The 14,693-nt window shown below is 37.2% G+C and overlaps 1 protein-coding gene across 2 annotated transcripts in view; it reads left to right on the top strand.

Moving 5' to 3' along the window:
* LOC127652695 (trinucleotide repeat-containing gene 18 protein-like) overlaps positions 1-14,693 on the top strand; it is a 105,873-nt gene that overhangs the window by 19,960 nt on the left and 71,220 nt on the right. For both annotated transcript variants that reach the window (XM_052139004.1, XM_052139003.1), the window contains exon 3: positions 10,309-10,464. In XM_052139004.1, coding sequence (XP_051994964.1) covers positions 10,309-10,464 — 156 coding nt within the window. The remainder of the gene's footprint in view (positions 1-10,308; positions 10,465-14,693) is intronic.

The raw sequence follows: 14,693 nt of genomic DNA, 5'->3' as shown, positions 1-14,693 counted from the left end.
GACTAGTAAAATAAGGAAAATAAGACAACAAGATATTACTATTGTATGGTAATGTTTACTGTTATTATATAATTATAATAATAAAAATGATAATGTATTAAAGCAATATCTCACATGTTTTGTTGTGCAGCAATTCATTTGACAAAAATATATTGTGTTTTGGATTGTGCTGTGAGGATTTTGTATAAAAGCACTTGATTTGATAAAAATAATGCAATGTTATGTTGAAAAATGTAGTTAAAGTATTTTATATTTTAACCGTTTTGATAATGCCATGTAATCAAACTGTTGAATACAGAATTCAGAAAAAAAGAACCATCCAATAACCACAATATACATCATGACCTCTTGTGCTTTTGCATAAATATTATTCCCGATGGGTACATAAAATGTCCTGGAAAATTGTGCAGCGAAAAGAGTGGGAACCCTCCAATCTTGGTGCAGCAATCCATTTATTAGAGTTGTCATAAACAAAATTACTGTGTTTCTGGACAGCTGCCTTGTGAAGGTTGAGAAGGAAAAAAAGAGTGCTACGAATTTGATTTTGGTAACCTACAACTTGCAGTGCAGTTTTTCAGTTATTTATCTGGTAATCATGTTCGTTTTATTTTTGTTTTAGTCCTTTTAAATATATGTATTTAGGTAGCTCATATGGAGGTGTTTCTCTATTCCTTTTTTATATTACACTTGTTCCATATTGGCTTAATTTTACCCTTTTGTGAAGTGTATTTTTTTCATCTTTCTTCCCCTGAGGCATTTGTCATCATGTGCTAATTTGTCTTTGAAATGATGAAAGGGTGAGGTGAAATCACAGTTCCCTTCAGTATTATCTAGAATGACTGGGTCTTGAAGTTGGACACAGTTTTATTTTCCATGTCGCTGATGTACATTGTTCTTGTGTAATGAAAAGGTGATGAGAAGCTTTTCTTCACCACACATATTAATGTTATTAGGGCATTGCAGCACATCCCACAGCTGTTTGAAAAAGATATAAGAAAATTGCAGCATACTTCTCATCTGCCAGTTTGAGTTCATTTAATGCTACGTCTTTCAAGTATTTGAAAAAAGTTGCAAAGAATTTCACTGGGTTGCTCATGTTGTTCCATGACCACAGCTATGAGCATACAGCATCGTAAAAAGACACACAAATGCAACTTTTGTATCATCTACAGTGTTGAAACGAAGGCTTGAAAATGTATGGTCTCAAATGTACTTGACCTTTTTAGTGTTGGCTCATGTTTTTGCCTCCCCTGGTAAATGGGGCCCTTTGAAATCTTTTTTTATTTTATAATTTCAGATTCAAACAAATGTTGTGTTTTAAAGTTTAATTAAATGTTATTATCAGAAAAAACTGTCAAATCAAATGAATTAATAGAACCTTAATCAAATGAAAACAAATCCGCTACTTGTTAAAATATTATTGCAATATTTTTATCAAATTAATTACTTCTATACAGGTCCTCACGACGCAATCCAAAAGACAACATTGCAGTTCTTTTTTTGTCAAATATTGCACTGCACAGAAGAGCATCACAATATTTATGAAAGCATTGATGAAAACATTTGTTCAATACACCACTCTTGCTTGAGAGATATTGCTTAAATATAATGTAATTTATGGTATTGATATATTATTTATTATTACAACATTGAATAATACAATTTACTATACAGTAGTAATATATTTCTGTTGCAGTTTTTTTTCACACATCTAGTTAAATTGAGCTTTAAACTGATTGAACTGATTTAAACAACTGATTTAAACAAAAGCACTTTCAGTTTGTATATTTCTAACTCCAGCTTCTCATGTCAAGATAAGCAGTTCACTATATATATATATATATATATATATATATATATATATATATATATATATATATATATATATATATATATATATATATATATATATTAGTTGCATCTACTACACACAGATCCGTGTGATGCTTGTTATGTGTGTTTGTGTATGATGGCCAGCTTCACACAATCGCTGTGTCCTAATATCCATATTTCCCTACAGTATATAATGCCAAAAAAACAGTATGCCAATGGAGTACAGCTGTGGTAAAAGTATTGGCAGTGACATTCATTTTGTGAAAGTTTTCTGCTTCAGTTGTTGTGGTGTTGATTCACATGGTTTCTAGATTATTGTGCAGAGTGATCAGATGCATTTTAAATAATTGCAAAAAGCTTAATTGGCCAAAATGTTTTACTTTATCACAAAAACCGAAATTTCACAGTTTTTTGGCCCTGGCACAAAATGACCAGCTAACAAAATTTCACTAATCATATCAGCAGCACTTGGGAAAGTGTGAACGAGTACATGTCAGGTGAAATCCTCTATCATTCTGATTGGATTATAAGAGCAGACTGTTTGCTATAAAAGGAGGGAAGAAGTGCTTCCAATCATTGTGTTCTTGTTTGCAATGGTTACCTCCTAAAGAAAGACGTGCAGCCATCATCGCTTTGCATCAAAATGGCCTCACATGCAAAGAAATTACTTCAAAGAATATTGCACTTGAAAGAACCATTTACCGGATCATCAAGAACTTCAAGGAGAGAGGTTCAACTGCAGTGAAGAAAGCTTCAGGACGTCCCAGAGTGTCCAGCAAGCACCAGGACCATCTCCTCCTGAGGAGTCAGCTATGGAATCGTGTCGCCACCAGTGCAGAGCTTGCTCAATATTGGAAGCAGGTTGGTGTGAGTGCATCTGCATGCACAGTGAGGCGAATACTTTTGGGCAATGGCCTGGTGTCAAGAAGGGCAGCAAAGAAGACACTTCTCTCCAAGAAAAACATCAAGGACAGACTGAAATTCTGCAAGAAGTACAAGGATTGGACAACAGAAGACTGGTGCAAATATGTTTTCTCTGATGAAGCCCCCTTCCGACTGTTTGGGACATCTGGAAAATCGATAGTCCAGAGAAGAAAAGGTGAACGTTACCATGAGTCCTGTGTCATGCCAACAGTGAAGCATCCTGAGACCATCCATGTGTGGGGTTGCTTTTCATCCAAGGGAGTGGGCTCTCTCACAATTCTGCCCAAAAACACTGCCATGAATAAAGATTAGTATCAAAATGTCCTGCAAGAGCAACTTCTCCCAACAATCCAGGAGCAATTTGGTCATAATCCGTACATTTTCCAGGATGATGGAGCACCATGTCACAAGAGTGATAATGAAGTTGCTCAAGAGTTCGTTATATTTAAATTTTGGATCCATGGCCAGGCAACTCCCCAGTTCTTAATCCCATATTGAACCTGTGGTCACTCCTCAAAAGGCGAGTGGACAAGCAGAAGCCCACAAATTGTGAGCACTAATAAGGCAAGAATGGATCGCCATTGGTCAGGATTTGGCCCAGAAGCTGATATCCAGCATGCCAGAGCGAATTGCAGAGGTTATGAAGAACAAGGGTCAACACTGTAAATATTGACTCTTTGCATATATTGAATGTTTTTGCCAATAAAAGCCTTTAAAACTCATGAAATGCTTATCATTGTTTTCTAGTATACCATAGAAACATGTGAAAAAATTATCTTCAAATACTGAAGCAGCAAACTATGATAAACACAATTTATGTCACTGCCAATACTTTTGGCCACGGCTGTACTATGTCAGAATCCTCAGTGTTCATAAAAAAAGTAAGAAATACCCGGATGATCTGCTATTTTTGGTGAGATTCTAAATTGCGAATGGACTGTACACTTTACTATCCCATAATGCCTCGAGAGCTGAGACGATGTCACGCTGTATTTATAAAAAAATAAAAATAAAAAACCCCAGCAGAGAATCGTTGCTCGGACGACTCTTCTCAACCTTAAGTGTTATACCAAGAAAGTTGTTGCTTAAATGGTGCTTAACAAAACCAGAGTAGACTATTTTTTTGGTTGCAGTCTTCAAATACTTTTTTCCACATCAATCTACACTCCATACCTCATAATGTCAAAGCAAAAAACAAATTTTTTATAACTTTGCAAATGTATTGGTCTGTACACTTTGATTAGAGTCCACCTGCGGAAAATTCAGGTGATTGGACATGATTTGGAAAGGTCTCGCAGCTGAAAATGCGTATCAGAGCAAAAACCAAGCCATGAGGTCAAATAAACTGCCTGCAGAGCTCAGAGACAGAAACCAGGCACCACTCATCACCTGCTCAATACCATCCCAATGGTGAAGAATGGTGTTGGTGGTGGTAGCATCATGCTGAGGGGTTGTTTTTCAGCGGCAGGTATTGGTCAGGGTTGAAGGGAAGCTGAAAGCAGCGAAATACAGAGATATCCTTAAAGAAAACGGAGCACTCAGGACCTCAGACTGGGCTGAAGGTTCACCTTCCAACAGCACAGTGACCCTAAGCACACAGTCAAGACAACACAAGAGTGGCTTAGGGACAACTCTGTGAATGTCCTCGAGTGGCCTAGCCAGAACCCGGACTTGAACCCAATTAAACATCTCTGGAGAGACCTGAAAATGGCTGTCCACTGACGCTCCCCATCCAACCTGACGGAGCTTGAGAGGATTTGCGGAGGGGAATGGCAGAAAATCCCCAAATCCAGGTGTGCAAAGCTTGTCGCATCATACCCAAAAAGACTTGAGGCTGTAATCGCTGCCAAAAGTGCTTCAACCAAGTACTGAGTTAAGGGTCTGAATACAATGTCAGTGTAATATTTCAGTTATTATTTTTAATACATTTGCAAAGTTATCAAAAATCAGATTTTTTGCTTTATCTTTATGGGGTATGGAGTGTAGATTGATGTGGAAAAAATTAAATAATTTAAAGCATTTTAGCATAGGGCTGCAACATAACAAAATGTGAAAAAAATGGGGTCTGAATACTTTCTGAATGCACCGTATTTGAGTCCAGAATCTATTCATACTACTCTCATTCATATCTAAATAATGTACCGTTTTACTGGCTGAGACATTTGTCATTCATAATACTGACAATAAGTGATTTTGGACACAGCTAATCACTTTGAAGCGCACAACACATACCAACTTTATTTATATTATCAAATCACAGCCTTCTGTTGTTAAATCATCACACTATGACATATCAAGATTTTAATTTGATTAATTGGACGTTCAAACATTAATTTTATCCCAAATATGTGAAATTGCATGACATTTTGTAGTTAACTCAGTTTTCAGTTCTTTATTTACAGGCATTGAGTGGAGCACAAAGGAAAGTCCTCTGACAGCAATAGAACACATTCCTTTTTTAGATTATAGATTTACTTAAATAAAGTGTACCTTTTGTCACTCTCAATCATATTTACTATGCATGTGCTTTGGCATGTATTGTATTCTTTTGCTTAAACTAAAGGACAAACTGCATGTTAAACAAAACGTTCACTATTGTATGCAACAAAGGGCTGTGTGTAATCCTAGCCATTTTCTAGGCTGAACTGCAGCCCAGACAAATTGTTCCACATAGTAGGCTTAGTAGTTGAATGGGCAGCGGTGCCTAAACTTGATGCTTAGAAGCTTGTTTATTAGGCAAGTATTGTTTTGGATTTACCATTATTTGCATCAATTACTTGTCACTCGGCACATCTAAACAGAAGTTTCAGTTTGAGCCCTGCAGTGCTAGTGGGGTGTAGGAATTCAAGTTATTGTATTGGATTCAGTTTGACTTGTTAGAACCTGTACGTTTTGACAAATGTTTTTGTGACTTTGCAGGTGAAGAATTGAGCTGAGATGTAATCCCAAATTTCTTGATTTCCATTTGGCTGTAACACTAGCAATAGTTAAAATGCAGAAACCTGCCTATAATGGATGGAAATGGTTACAAAAGTAACTTTGAGAAAGGGCTGGGTGAAATGCAAGAAATACTTTCACGGTTGTGACGAGGAGGAGGGTGTGGCCGGGCCTTCAGGGTGCAAAGCCTACACTCGTAATCAGTGGGAGAGAGAGAGATAAAGGGGAGCCAGAGATGCCAGTTCGAGAAAAAGAGACACACCTGGTCACTATATGTGTGTGCGTCTTTGTTTTGTTGCTTTAAGTTGAAGTTCTGTCATTAAAGTTATGTTATGTAATATATATATTTGTTAATCTTATTTTTATCCCTTATTACTTATGTCAGGTAGGTAATTTGTTATATATAAATATATTTATATATTAAAACCTGCACCAAGCTGAACTGGTGTCACATTCTTCACTTTCCTCTCTCTTCATTTATTGAAACATGGAAAACTAAAACCAAAGACATGACTAAATTCAAATTATGCTTCAAATGAAAACAATCATTAAAATAAAAAAGTGGTAAAACAAATAATTATATAACCACCTCCCCAAATCCAAACATTTACCAGATTTTCTCTACTGGCCCCATTTGCCATGACGTAAGTATCCGTTTATGACAACAGTTGGATATTTACCAATACAAATGAAGATTATAAAGACAATAAAAAATTTAAATAATAATAATAATAATAATAATAATAATAATGTTAATTGAAATCTAAATAAACCATTACCTTTAATAGTGTTGTGCAATTTTCTCCATTGCCAGATCGTCCTATCGTCAGCCTGTGAGATACACGAAATTATAGCGCGTGGGGGGAGGGGCAATAATTGACTTATTTGCTCATTAATCGTTGTCCATCATTTTGCGAACAAAGATTGAGTTGGTGATAAAGAAAAATGTCATGTCACTTATTTGGCAATATTTCTGTTTTAAACCAGACGCAAAAGGCGAGCCCGTGGATATCACACAGGCCATTTTCAAACTTTGCCCGAGAGTTGTGCCGGTAAAGGAGTCTCAGTCAAACCACAAATATATCTGTACATTTGCGTGCCCACTACCCTGCTGATGCTGCTAAGCTAGCACCAAGAGAAGCTGTAATCAAATAATCAAAGCCATCTATAATCAAAGCTTTTGCAAAAAGCACCTTTGACAAACAGTACGAGCTGCCGGGCCTAAGTACTTCCCCAACGCTGCTATAGATTGTTTCTTCTCACTAAAGATTTGAAAGCGGCTGCGTTTGTTGCTTGATCACAGACATATGGTCAAGCATAAACATGACCCCCTACATCTCTGTGACAGTTCATTATATTTCGGAGGATTGGAAAATGGAGACATTCATCCCGGAGAACCACACTGCAGAGGTATGTATGGTTATATAATTTTTAATCATATAATAATAACCGCAATTTGTTATTGCATTGTTATTAGTATTTTTATTAGTTGTATCATTACCATTTTATGTTAATGTGCTATGCAAAGAAAACGAAATGTTCACCGTGCATGGTCTATCACCTTGCAATTTAATTTTGATGTGGGATGTAGTTTTGTAGTCTGTTTTTAAAACCGTTTCAATATTGAATTTTTATAATCCTCAGACGCACGCACGCGTGTGTCGGTTATATGCGGTGATGTCGATGTGAAAATATATCGGGGTAAATTAATTGCAATATTAATTTGATGATGATGATGATGATGATGATGATAATAATAATAATAATAATAATAATAATAATAATAATAAATTAATGGGAATACTAGCCAAATATCGTCTTGATCTCGTCAAAGGCATCAGCTATTGGCGATATCTCTGACTATCATCGATCCCTGATATCATCGTCTATCGGCACAACCCTAACCCTAACACATAATAGCTACTTTAATAAAACTACTACAACCATTTGTTTACTTCACTTATTCTGTGCTTAAACTAATAGAAAACACCAGTTTAATTCCATGCCTGCAAATTAAAAACCTTTCCTTAGAGTAGATGATGAATACAAATTGATGTCACAAAGATATGTGTTTTGAATAACTTTTGAATAACATTTTCTGTCGCCCTTATTATTTTTGCCCTAATGGCATTTCATAATGTGTTAATGCCTGTTTAACCTTAATTATGACATTTCTAATATATGTTCTGTGTTTATCTAGTTGCCAAGCAATAGTGTATTTGTTTGTTTGTGTCTGACTCTAGAGAGTATGTTATAACTGCAATGGAAATTGTTTCATGGTATTCAGAGAACATGTCAACAGTAAAATGGAGATGCAACTGGCATCTTTATCTTTATGTTCAGCAAATGAAATTATTTAATTAATTTACAACTGATAATTGTGCATATTATCTATTGACAAATTGGTGGATTTTGTAACCGAAATGAGAAAAACTACTGTTGATTGGCCAAACGGGCAATAATAGGATTTTAATCATGCTCTAAATGAAATTCATAGAGTGAAGTATATTCTAGGTCGGGATCGGAAACCTTTTTGACATGGAGTGCCATTTCTTTTTTTTTTTCTTTTTTTTTTTTTCCCTGGTCAATGGCTGTGCCATGGCTTATTTTGAAATTAATAACACAGCGTAATGTTATACTCATTATTTTTTTTATTACATTTTAATTTAATTGATTACTCTTTTTAAATGGTTTTTTTTTAAATTATTTATTTTAACTCCACTACAAAATGACTCTGTGCCCATCCCTAGTACACACTGCTTAATAACAATTTCCCATAGCATGGCCTTCCTGACTGCTATCTCTTCCATTGCACCCCATCCAGAGGTCTAATCTATCCTGTGGTTAATGTTTAGATGAAGTCCAAAGTGTTCACATCTGCCGTTAGCGATGTGCAATACAATGGCCCAATGGTTCATCAGCAGAGCAAGACTGCTTCCCCCCTAGGTTAATCGCATGCTAACCTCTACTACAAAAGGCTCATGTTGTCACTGATGGCTTGTTGTTCCTCCTCTTTTCATGCTAATGTACCATTTACACATGCAAAAGTGGACCCATTGTTCCAAGATGTCTGCGGCACAGAGTGTGTGTGTGTGTGTGTGTGTGTGTGTGTGTGTGTGTGTGTGTGTGTGTGTGTGTGTGTGTGTGTGTGTGTGATCGAAAATGAAACTGTGAAAGTGTGTCTCAGTCCATTTCTGGTTGAATATAATAAGTGTGAAGCGCTCCTCCCACGCTGGATTGAGGAAAGACATGTGTGACCTGAGAAAGAGGTTGTATCGAAGGAGCCGGGGGAAGGGCTCATTAATTTAGACATGCCTCCCCTGTTCATGTGTCACGCTTGAATAGACAGTGTAGCATATGGACGTGAGGGGTTTAATTCACTGATTTTAATGCAAGCAATATTGTAATTAGACACTTCTGGATGTATCCAGTAGAGGTTGGAATCAGCAGGGACCTAATGAAACGATATTACATCAATACCTGTGTAACGATAAGATTACATTAATTCTATATGTTTGAAGTATTGTGATTCAAATAAGCTGATTTTGCAATCTTCATCACTTGTTTCTGATTCATCTACATTGGATTACTGCGCTTTGTTGCAATTATTTTCTTAGCTCCTTCTGAGTTTGGATTGTGGTTGAATAAAAATTGAGTTGACTAAATGTTTCAGTACACTTGCTCTGAAAGACACCCCCTCAAAAAATACGAAACATGTTGCAAATAACGCGTCTTGCCATGAGTATATCAGTAATGTTTTGTGAGGTAAAATACCGCTCTACTTATTTGTAAATAGAAGTAATGGATCTAAATATAATTAGTAAATGTCCTTTTTCCCCACTCTCACACCCTCAACAATGGATGTCAATCTCTTGATATTCTGAGAGTGTGAAAAATAAAACTAAATTCTGGTTCTAGCCATGAGCTTTATTATGAAAGAGGTAAAATATTGCAATACTTGATTCTTATTGTAAATATTAAATTTATTTCAAATATTTCCCCCACCTGTAGTATTCAATTTGATTAATACATATTCTTATCAAAACAAGTGACCTATCCCAATTCTCTACATACCCAACCAGCATTTTAAAATATTTTTACAGATATCTGTGGAGAAAATGCATGTGCCATCACTGTTGATTTTATCTATCAAAATTTAAAAGCTCTGGAGAGTCCATGAACTGAATACCATATACTACATCTCTGTGTTTTCTCGAGCTGTAATGTCTAAGCCAGCAAATGGAAACAGTTTTATTTAGACATTCCCACTCTTGAAGCTGCACATCTGGTGGGCATTGTAATGACATTTAACATAACATTTAGGATGATTAATAATTATTCACAACATTTGTTTGCATGCAAAGATGTTTATTGTTTGTGGTCTTTCAGTTACTCTCTGTAAACATCTCTTCTTTGAAGGGAATTAAAAGCCTGTCTGGTTGTCGAAACAGGTTTGTGGCTGCGGTTCCTGAATTTCAAAAGCTTTAGAGTAATCATTTCACTTTTGCCAAGCCTATTCCCCTGAGTATCAAATGACAGTGCTTACGGTCTTGATTTTTCATTTGATTCAGTCACTTCATAAGCAAATGTTTGATCAACTCCTCTCTTTCTCAGGTGATTCATTCCCAGGTGCCTCAAGCCCATTTCTTAGCGGATATGCCTCCAGCGCTCATGGGGGGCCTAACCCTCTGTCCTCAGATCCAGCCTACCGAACCCCCAACCCAGCCAGCCTACAAATGGCCCAGCTCTGGGCATCTCACCCTCATGAAGGTAAGAACAAATGCCTTTATATTTGTGGCAGAAGGGAACACGTCACTTGTTTAAAACAAAGCAGGACCTGCCTTTGTGCATGGCCGCTTGAACGTATTGAGTTTAAAGATTAGGTTTGTTGGCAGATCAGTGAACTCAGACAAAAGCTTGGTGACAGGCAGGGCTGGGTAGACAGGCTAATGGAAGAAACACGCCCTCTGTGGTATGACCCATGGGGACTTTTAGGCAGTTTTATATTTGAAGTTAATGGAAATCGACTTGGAATTGGAAGTGCAAAATGTGTCCTGGGCTGTGCTTGAGCAGATAAAGGCACAGTATTGTTTTTGATAAGTGAATATGTGGCTGGGTAAGGCTGCGGCCCAGTGATGTGTAATATGCAGGCATGTCTGATGTCTGCAATGGATTAGTCTCTGTCTCTCTCTCTCTTGAAATCAATAAACTAGAGTTGTGTGAATGGTGTGCAATGACTGTAGAAAAGGCAATAAGAAATCAATTTCATCCCTGCAATCCTAATGTAGAATAGCCAGCTTCTGACAGCCGCACTGCTGCAACGTAATTGCAACCAATTCTTTTCATGAAACAGCTGGTGTTGGTCAATATCCAAGAGCTATGAAAGGGGATATTACTGCTGCAGTTCTTTGTAAACCTACTACCTGTGTATTATGATTTTGCTGTCCTATACAGAAGTTATAGAGGCCTCTCTTTCAAAACCTAGTGAGCTGCCTCAAAACCTAGTGAGATGCATTTTAAGGCATCATAGGCATATGTGACTTAATTATGGGTAGTCAACAAAATAATGCTGCTTATTAAGTGTTCATTGCAACAAGCTCTGTGAAAAAAATAGGCTTATACAGAGATGGTGGATTAAGTGAAAGAAACGTTGATTGTAAATAAATGTATAATTCATTAGGGCTCAAGCACTGAAAGTGCAACACCTAGAACACAGGCCTGTTGGGGGGAGGGGGGGGCTCTGTAGCACATCCCTTTTGAGCTACAGTCACCAGACTTTGTACACGTATAGATCTCATCAAGCCGGACAGCGTTTGTGCTGACAGTCACAAGTTCTACCCAAAAGGAAGTTGGCCATTTTGGATTGTTTGAAAAAAATGCATGCTCTGGAATTTGATATACTCCTCCCAGTGATTTCATGTTACAAGTACCAAATGTGGGCGACATCATGCAAAGACATTGACTGTGGTAAATTAGGAAAGGATTTTTTGATGTATCGAATTGTGTTGCCATGTTGAAGCGATAAATAACGTAAATAATGGAATAAGGAAATGTCTCATCGTCTGCATGCATGGTGTGATTTTACATAAAAATTTTGCCAAATTATTGTCCTTGCAGGCTGATCACATTGATGTGGCTGTTGTGGGTCACGGCCATAATGCCACCAACTGGCAGAAGGAAGAGTGTCACTTTTATCAGACTTTGAAATATACCTATTCTTTTAACCTGAATTGCTTCAAAGATGCACAGAGAAAAAAAATGCACCAACAAAATTACAAACCTAAATGACTTCTGTGCTCATAATAAAGTCTACTTGGACTACCTTAACATCTAATGCCAGTTTAATTTTATTTAATTTAAAATCGGTATATGGATAAATAAAAATGGTAAATAACTTACAATATAATCTTTAGATCTACATATTTTACATCAATAAATAATTATTACACTATAGCAAAAATGTAATTTATCAGTTAGCAAAAAATTAGATAGATTCTCTGAATGCTGATTCATGAGACTGTCACCACATTTAGACAACATTATGCCAAGATATCGAAGATGCTAAATTGCAAACAGATTTTTAATATCGAATGGTGTTGCGATGGCTATTAACTAAATGAATGGCAAAAATAGGGAAACAGGACGTGTCTCAATTCTTCTGAGTGCATTGTGTGATTTAGATTAAAATTGAGTTGTATCTTTTTTTTCTTGGGGGCTAATCACATGGATGTGGCTAATGTTGGTCACTGTCAAAGTGCCACCAACTGGCAGCAGGAAGTGTGGCACTTATAACAGAAAATAGAAAATAATAGAATAGAATATATTTTGATATTTAGTTTTCATATATCAAAGAATTGATGCAGCAAATATAGAACAGGTATCATTACTTCTGAAATCATTACCACACTGAAATTTCACGAGACACAACAGGCTGTCAAACGCATTGAGCTACACATTACATAAATTAAGCTACACATTTGCTACATATGTATTTTCTCACTCATTTTTTGAGACTAAATGGATGCACAACTTGCATAATTTCAATAATACACCCAAATGACAACAGCCAAATCATACGGTTCATGTTTTACACTTGCTATAGTTTACTTCACATTGCGTGTTCATCAAAAAGCAATGTCAAATGTAAATCAAGTCAATCACTGACACATCAGCACCACCTTGAGTAAGAAATAGCTCTATATATACACTCACCTAAAGGATTATTAGGAACACCTGTTCAATTTCTCATTAATGCAATTACCTAATCAACCAATCACATGGCAGTTGCTTCAATGCATTTAGGGGTGTGGTCCTGGTCAAGACAATCTCCTGAACTCCAAACTGAATGTCAGAATGGGAAAGAGAGGTGATTTTAGCAATTTTGAGCGTGGCATGGTTGTTGGTGCCAGACGGGCCGGTCTGAGTATTTCACAATCTGCTCAGTTACTGGGATTTTCACGCACAACCATTTCTAGGGTTTACAAAGAATGGTGTGAAAAGGGAAATACATCCAGTATACGGCAGTCCTGTGGGCGAAAATGCCTTGTTGATGCTAGAGGTCAGAGGAGAATGGACCGACTGATTCAAGCTGATAGAAGAGCAACTTTGCCTGAAATAACCACTCGTTACAACCGAGGTATGCAGCAAAGCATTTGTGAAGCCACAACACGCACAACCTTGAGGCGGATGGGCTACAACAGCAGAAGACCCCACCGGTACCACTCATCTCCACTACAAATAGGAAAAAGAGGCTACAATTTGCAAGAGCTCACCAAAATTGGACAGTTGAAGACTGGAAAAATGTTGCCTGGTCTGATGAGTCTCGATTTCTGTTGAGACATTCAGATGGTAGAGTCAGAATTTGGCATAAACAGAATGAGAACATGGATCCATCATGCCTTGTTACCACTGTGCAGGCTGGTGGTGGTGGTGTAATGGTGTGGGGATGTTTTCTTGGCACACTTTAGGCCCCTTAGTGCCCATTGGGCATCGTTTAAATGCCACGGCCTACCTGAGCATTGTTTCTGACCATGTCCATGCCTTTATGGCCACCATGTACCCATCCTCTGATGGCTACTTCCAGCAGGATAATGCACCATGTCACAAAGCTCGAATCATTTCAAATTGGTTTCTTGAACATGACAATGAGTTCACTGTACTAAAATGGCCCCCACAGTCACCAGATCTCAACCCAATAGAGCATCTTTGGGATGTGGTGGAACGGGAGCTTCGTGCCCTGGATGTGCATCCCACAAATCTCCATCAACTGCAAGATGCTATCCTATCAATATGGGCCAACATTTCTAAAGAATGCTTTCAGCACCTTGTTGAATCAATGCCACGTAGAATTAAGGCAGTTCTGAAGGCGAAAGGGGGTCAAACACAGTATTAGTATGGTGTTCCTAATAATCCTTTAGGTGAGTGTATATAATATGTATTTGTACATGCATATGAAATACTGAATTCAGCATTGTCACACAGAAAATCAATGTTATAGTAGTCAATTGTATGAAACCAAGAAATATATTTTATGTGGTAGTAAGATTATATAGATATTAGGGGTAACGATGAATCGATCTGGACCGCTGCATCGATCAATTAATCAACAATACGATGTCATCGATGCAAAACATAAACATCAATGTGTATATATATATATATATATATATATTTTTTTTTTTATTAAGATGCACGTTTATTTTGACACTAATTCCAGCCACATCCGTGCGCATTTCTGTCAGGGGATTTAGCAACCTTACGATATTTATCTTGATTTATAAGCGCTACATATGCTTCTGACTTTGGACATGGATGTACGTGAAGTGATTGAAGCCTGAAGTTGCAGTTTACACTATCCTTGTGCCTGCGTCAAAAAGGCTGTGAGCTCCAGTAACAAGATAGCACAGAGCTGATCACATGCCCGATTTAATCGGGCTTCCCTCGATATCGTGGTGCATATGGATTCTACTTGAGAATTTTCTATTATGGAGCAATTCAAC

The sequence above is a fragment of the Xyrauchen texanus genome, chromosome 12 (assembly GCF_025860055.1).
Source record: "Xyrauchen texanus isolate HMW12.3.18 chromosome 12, RBS_HiC_50CHRs, whole genome shotgun sequence".
In the NCBI taxonomy this organism is placed as follows: domain Eukaryota; kingdom Metazoa; phylum Chordata; class Actinopteri; order Cypriniformes; family Catostomidae; genus Xyrauchen; species Xyrauchen texanus.
This window is presented reverse-complemented; position numbering and strand designations above follow the sequence as displayed.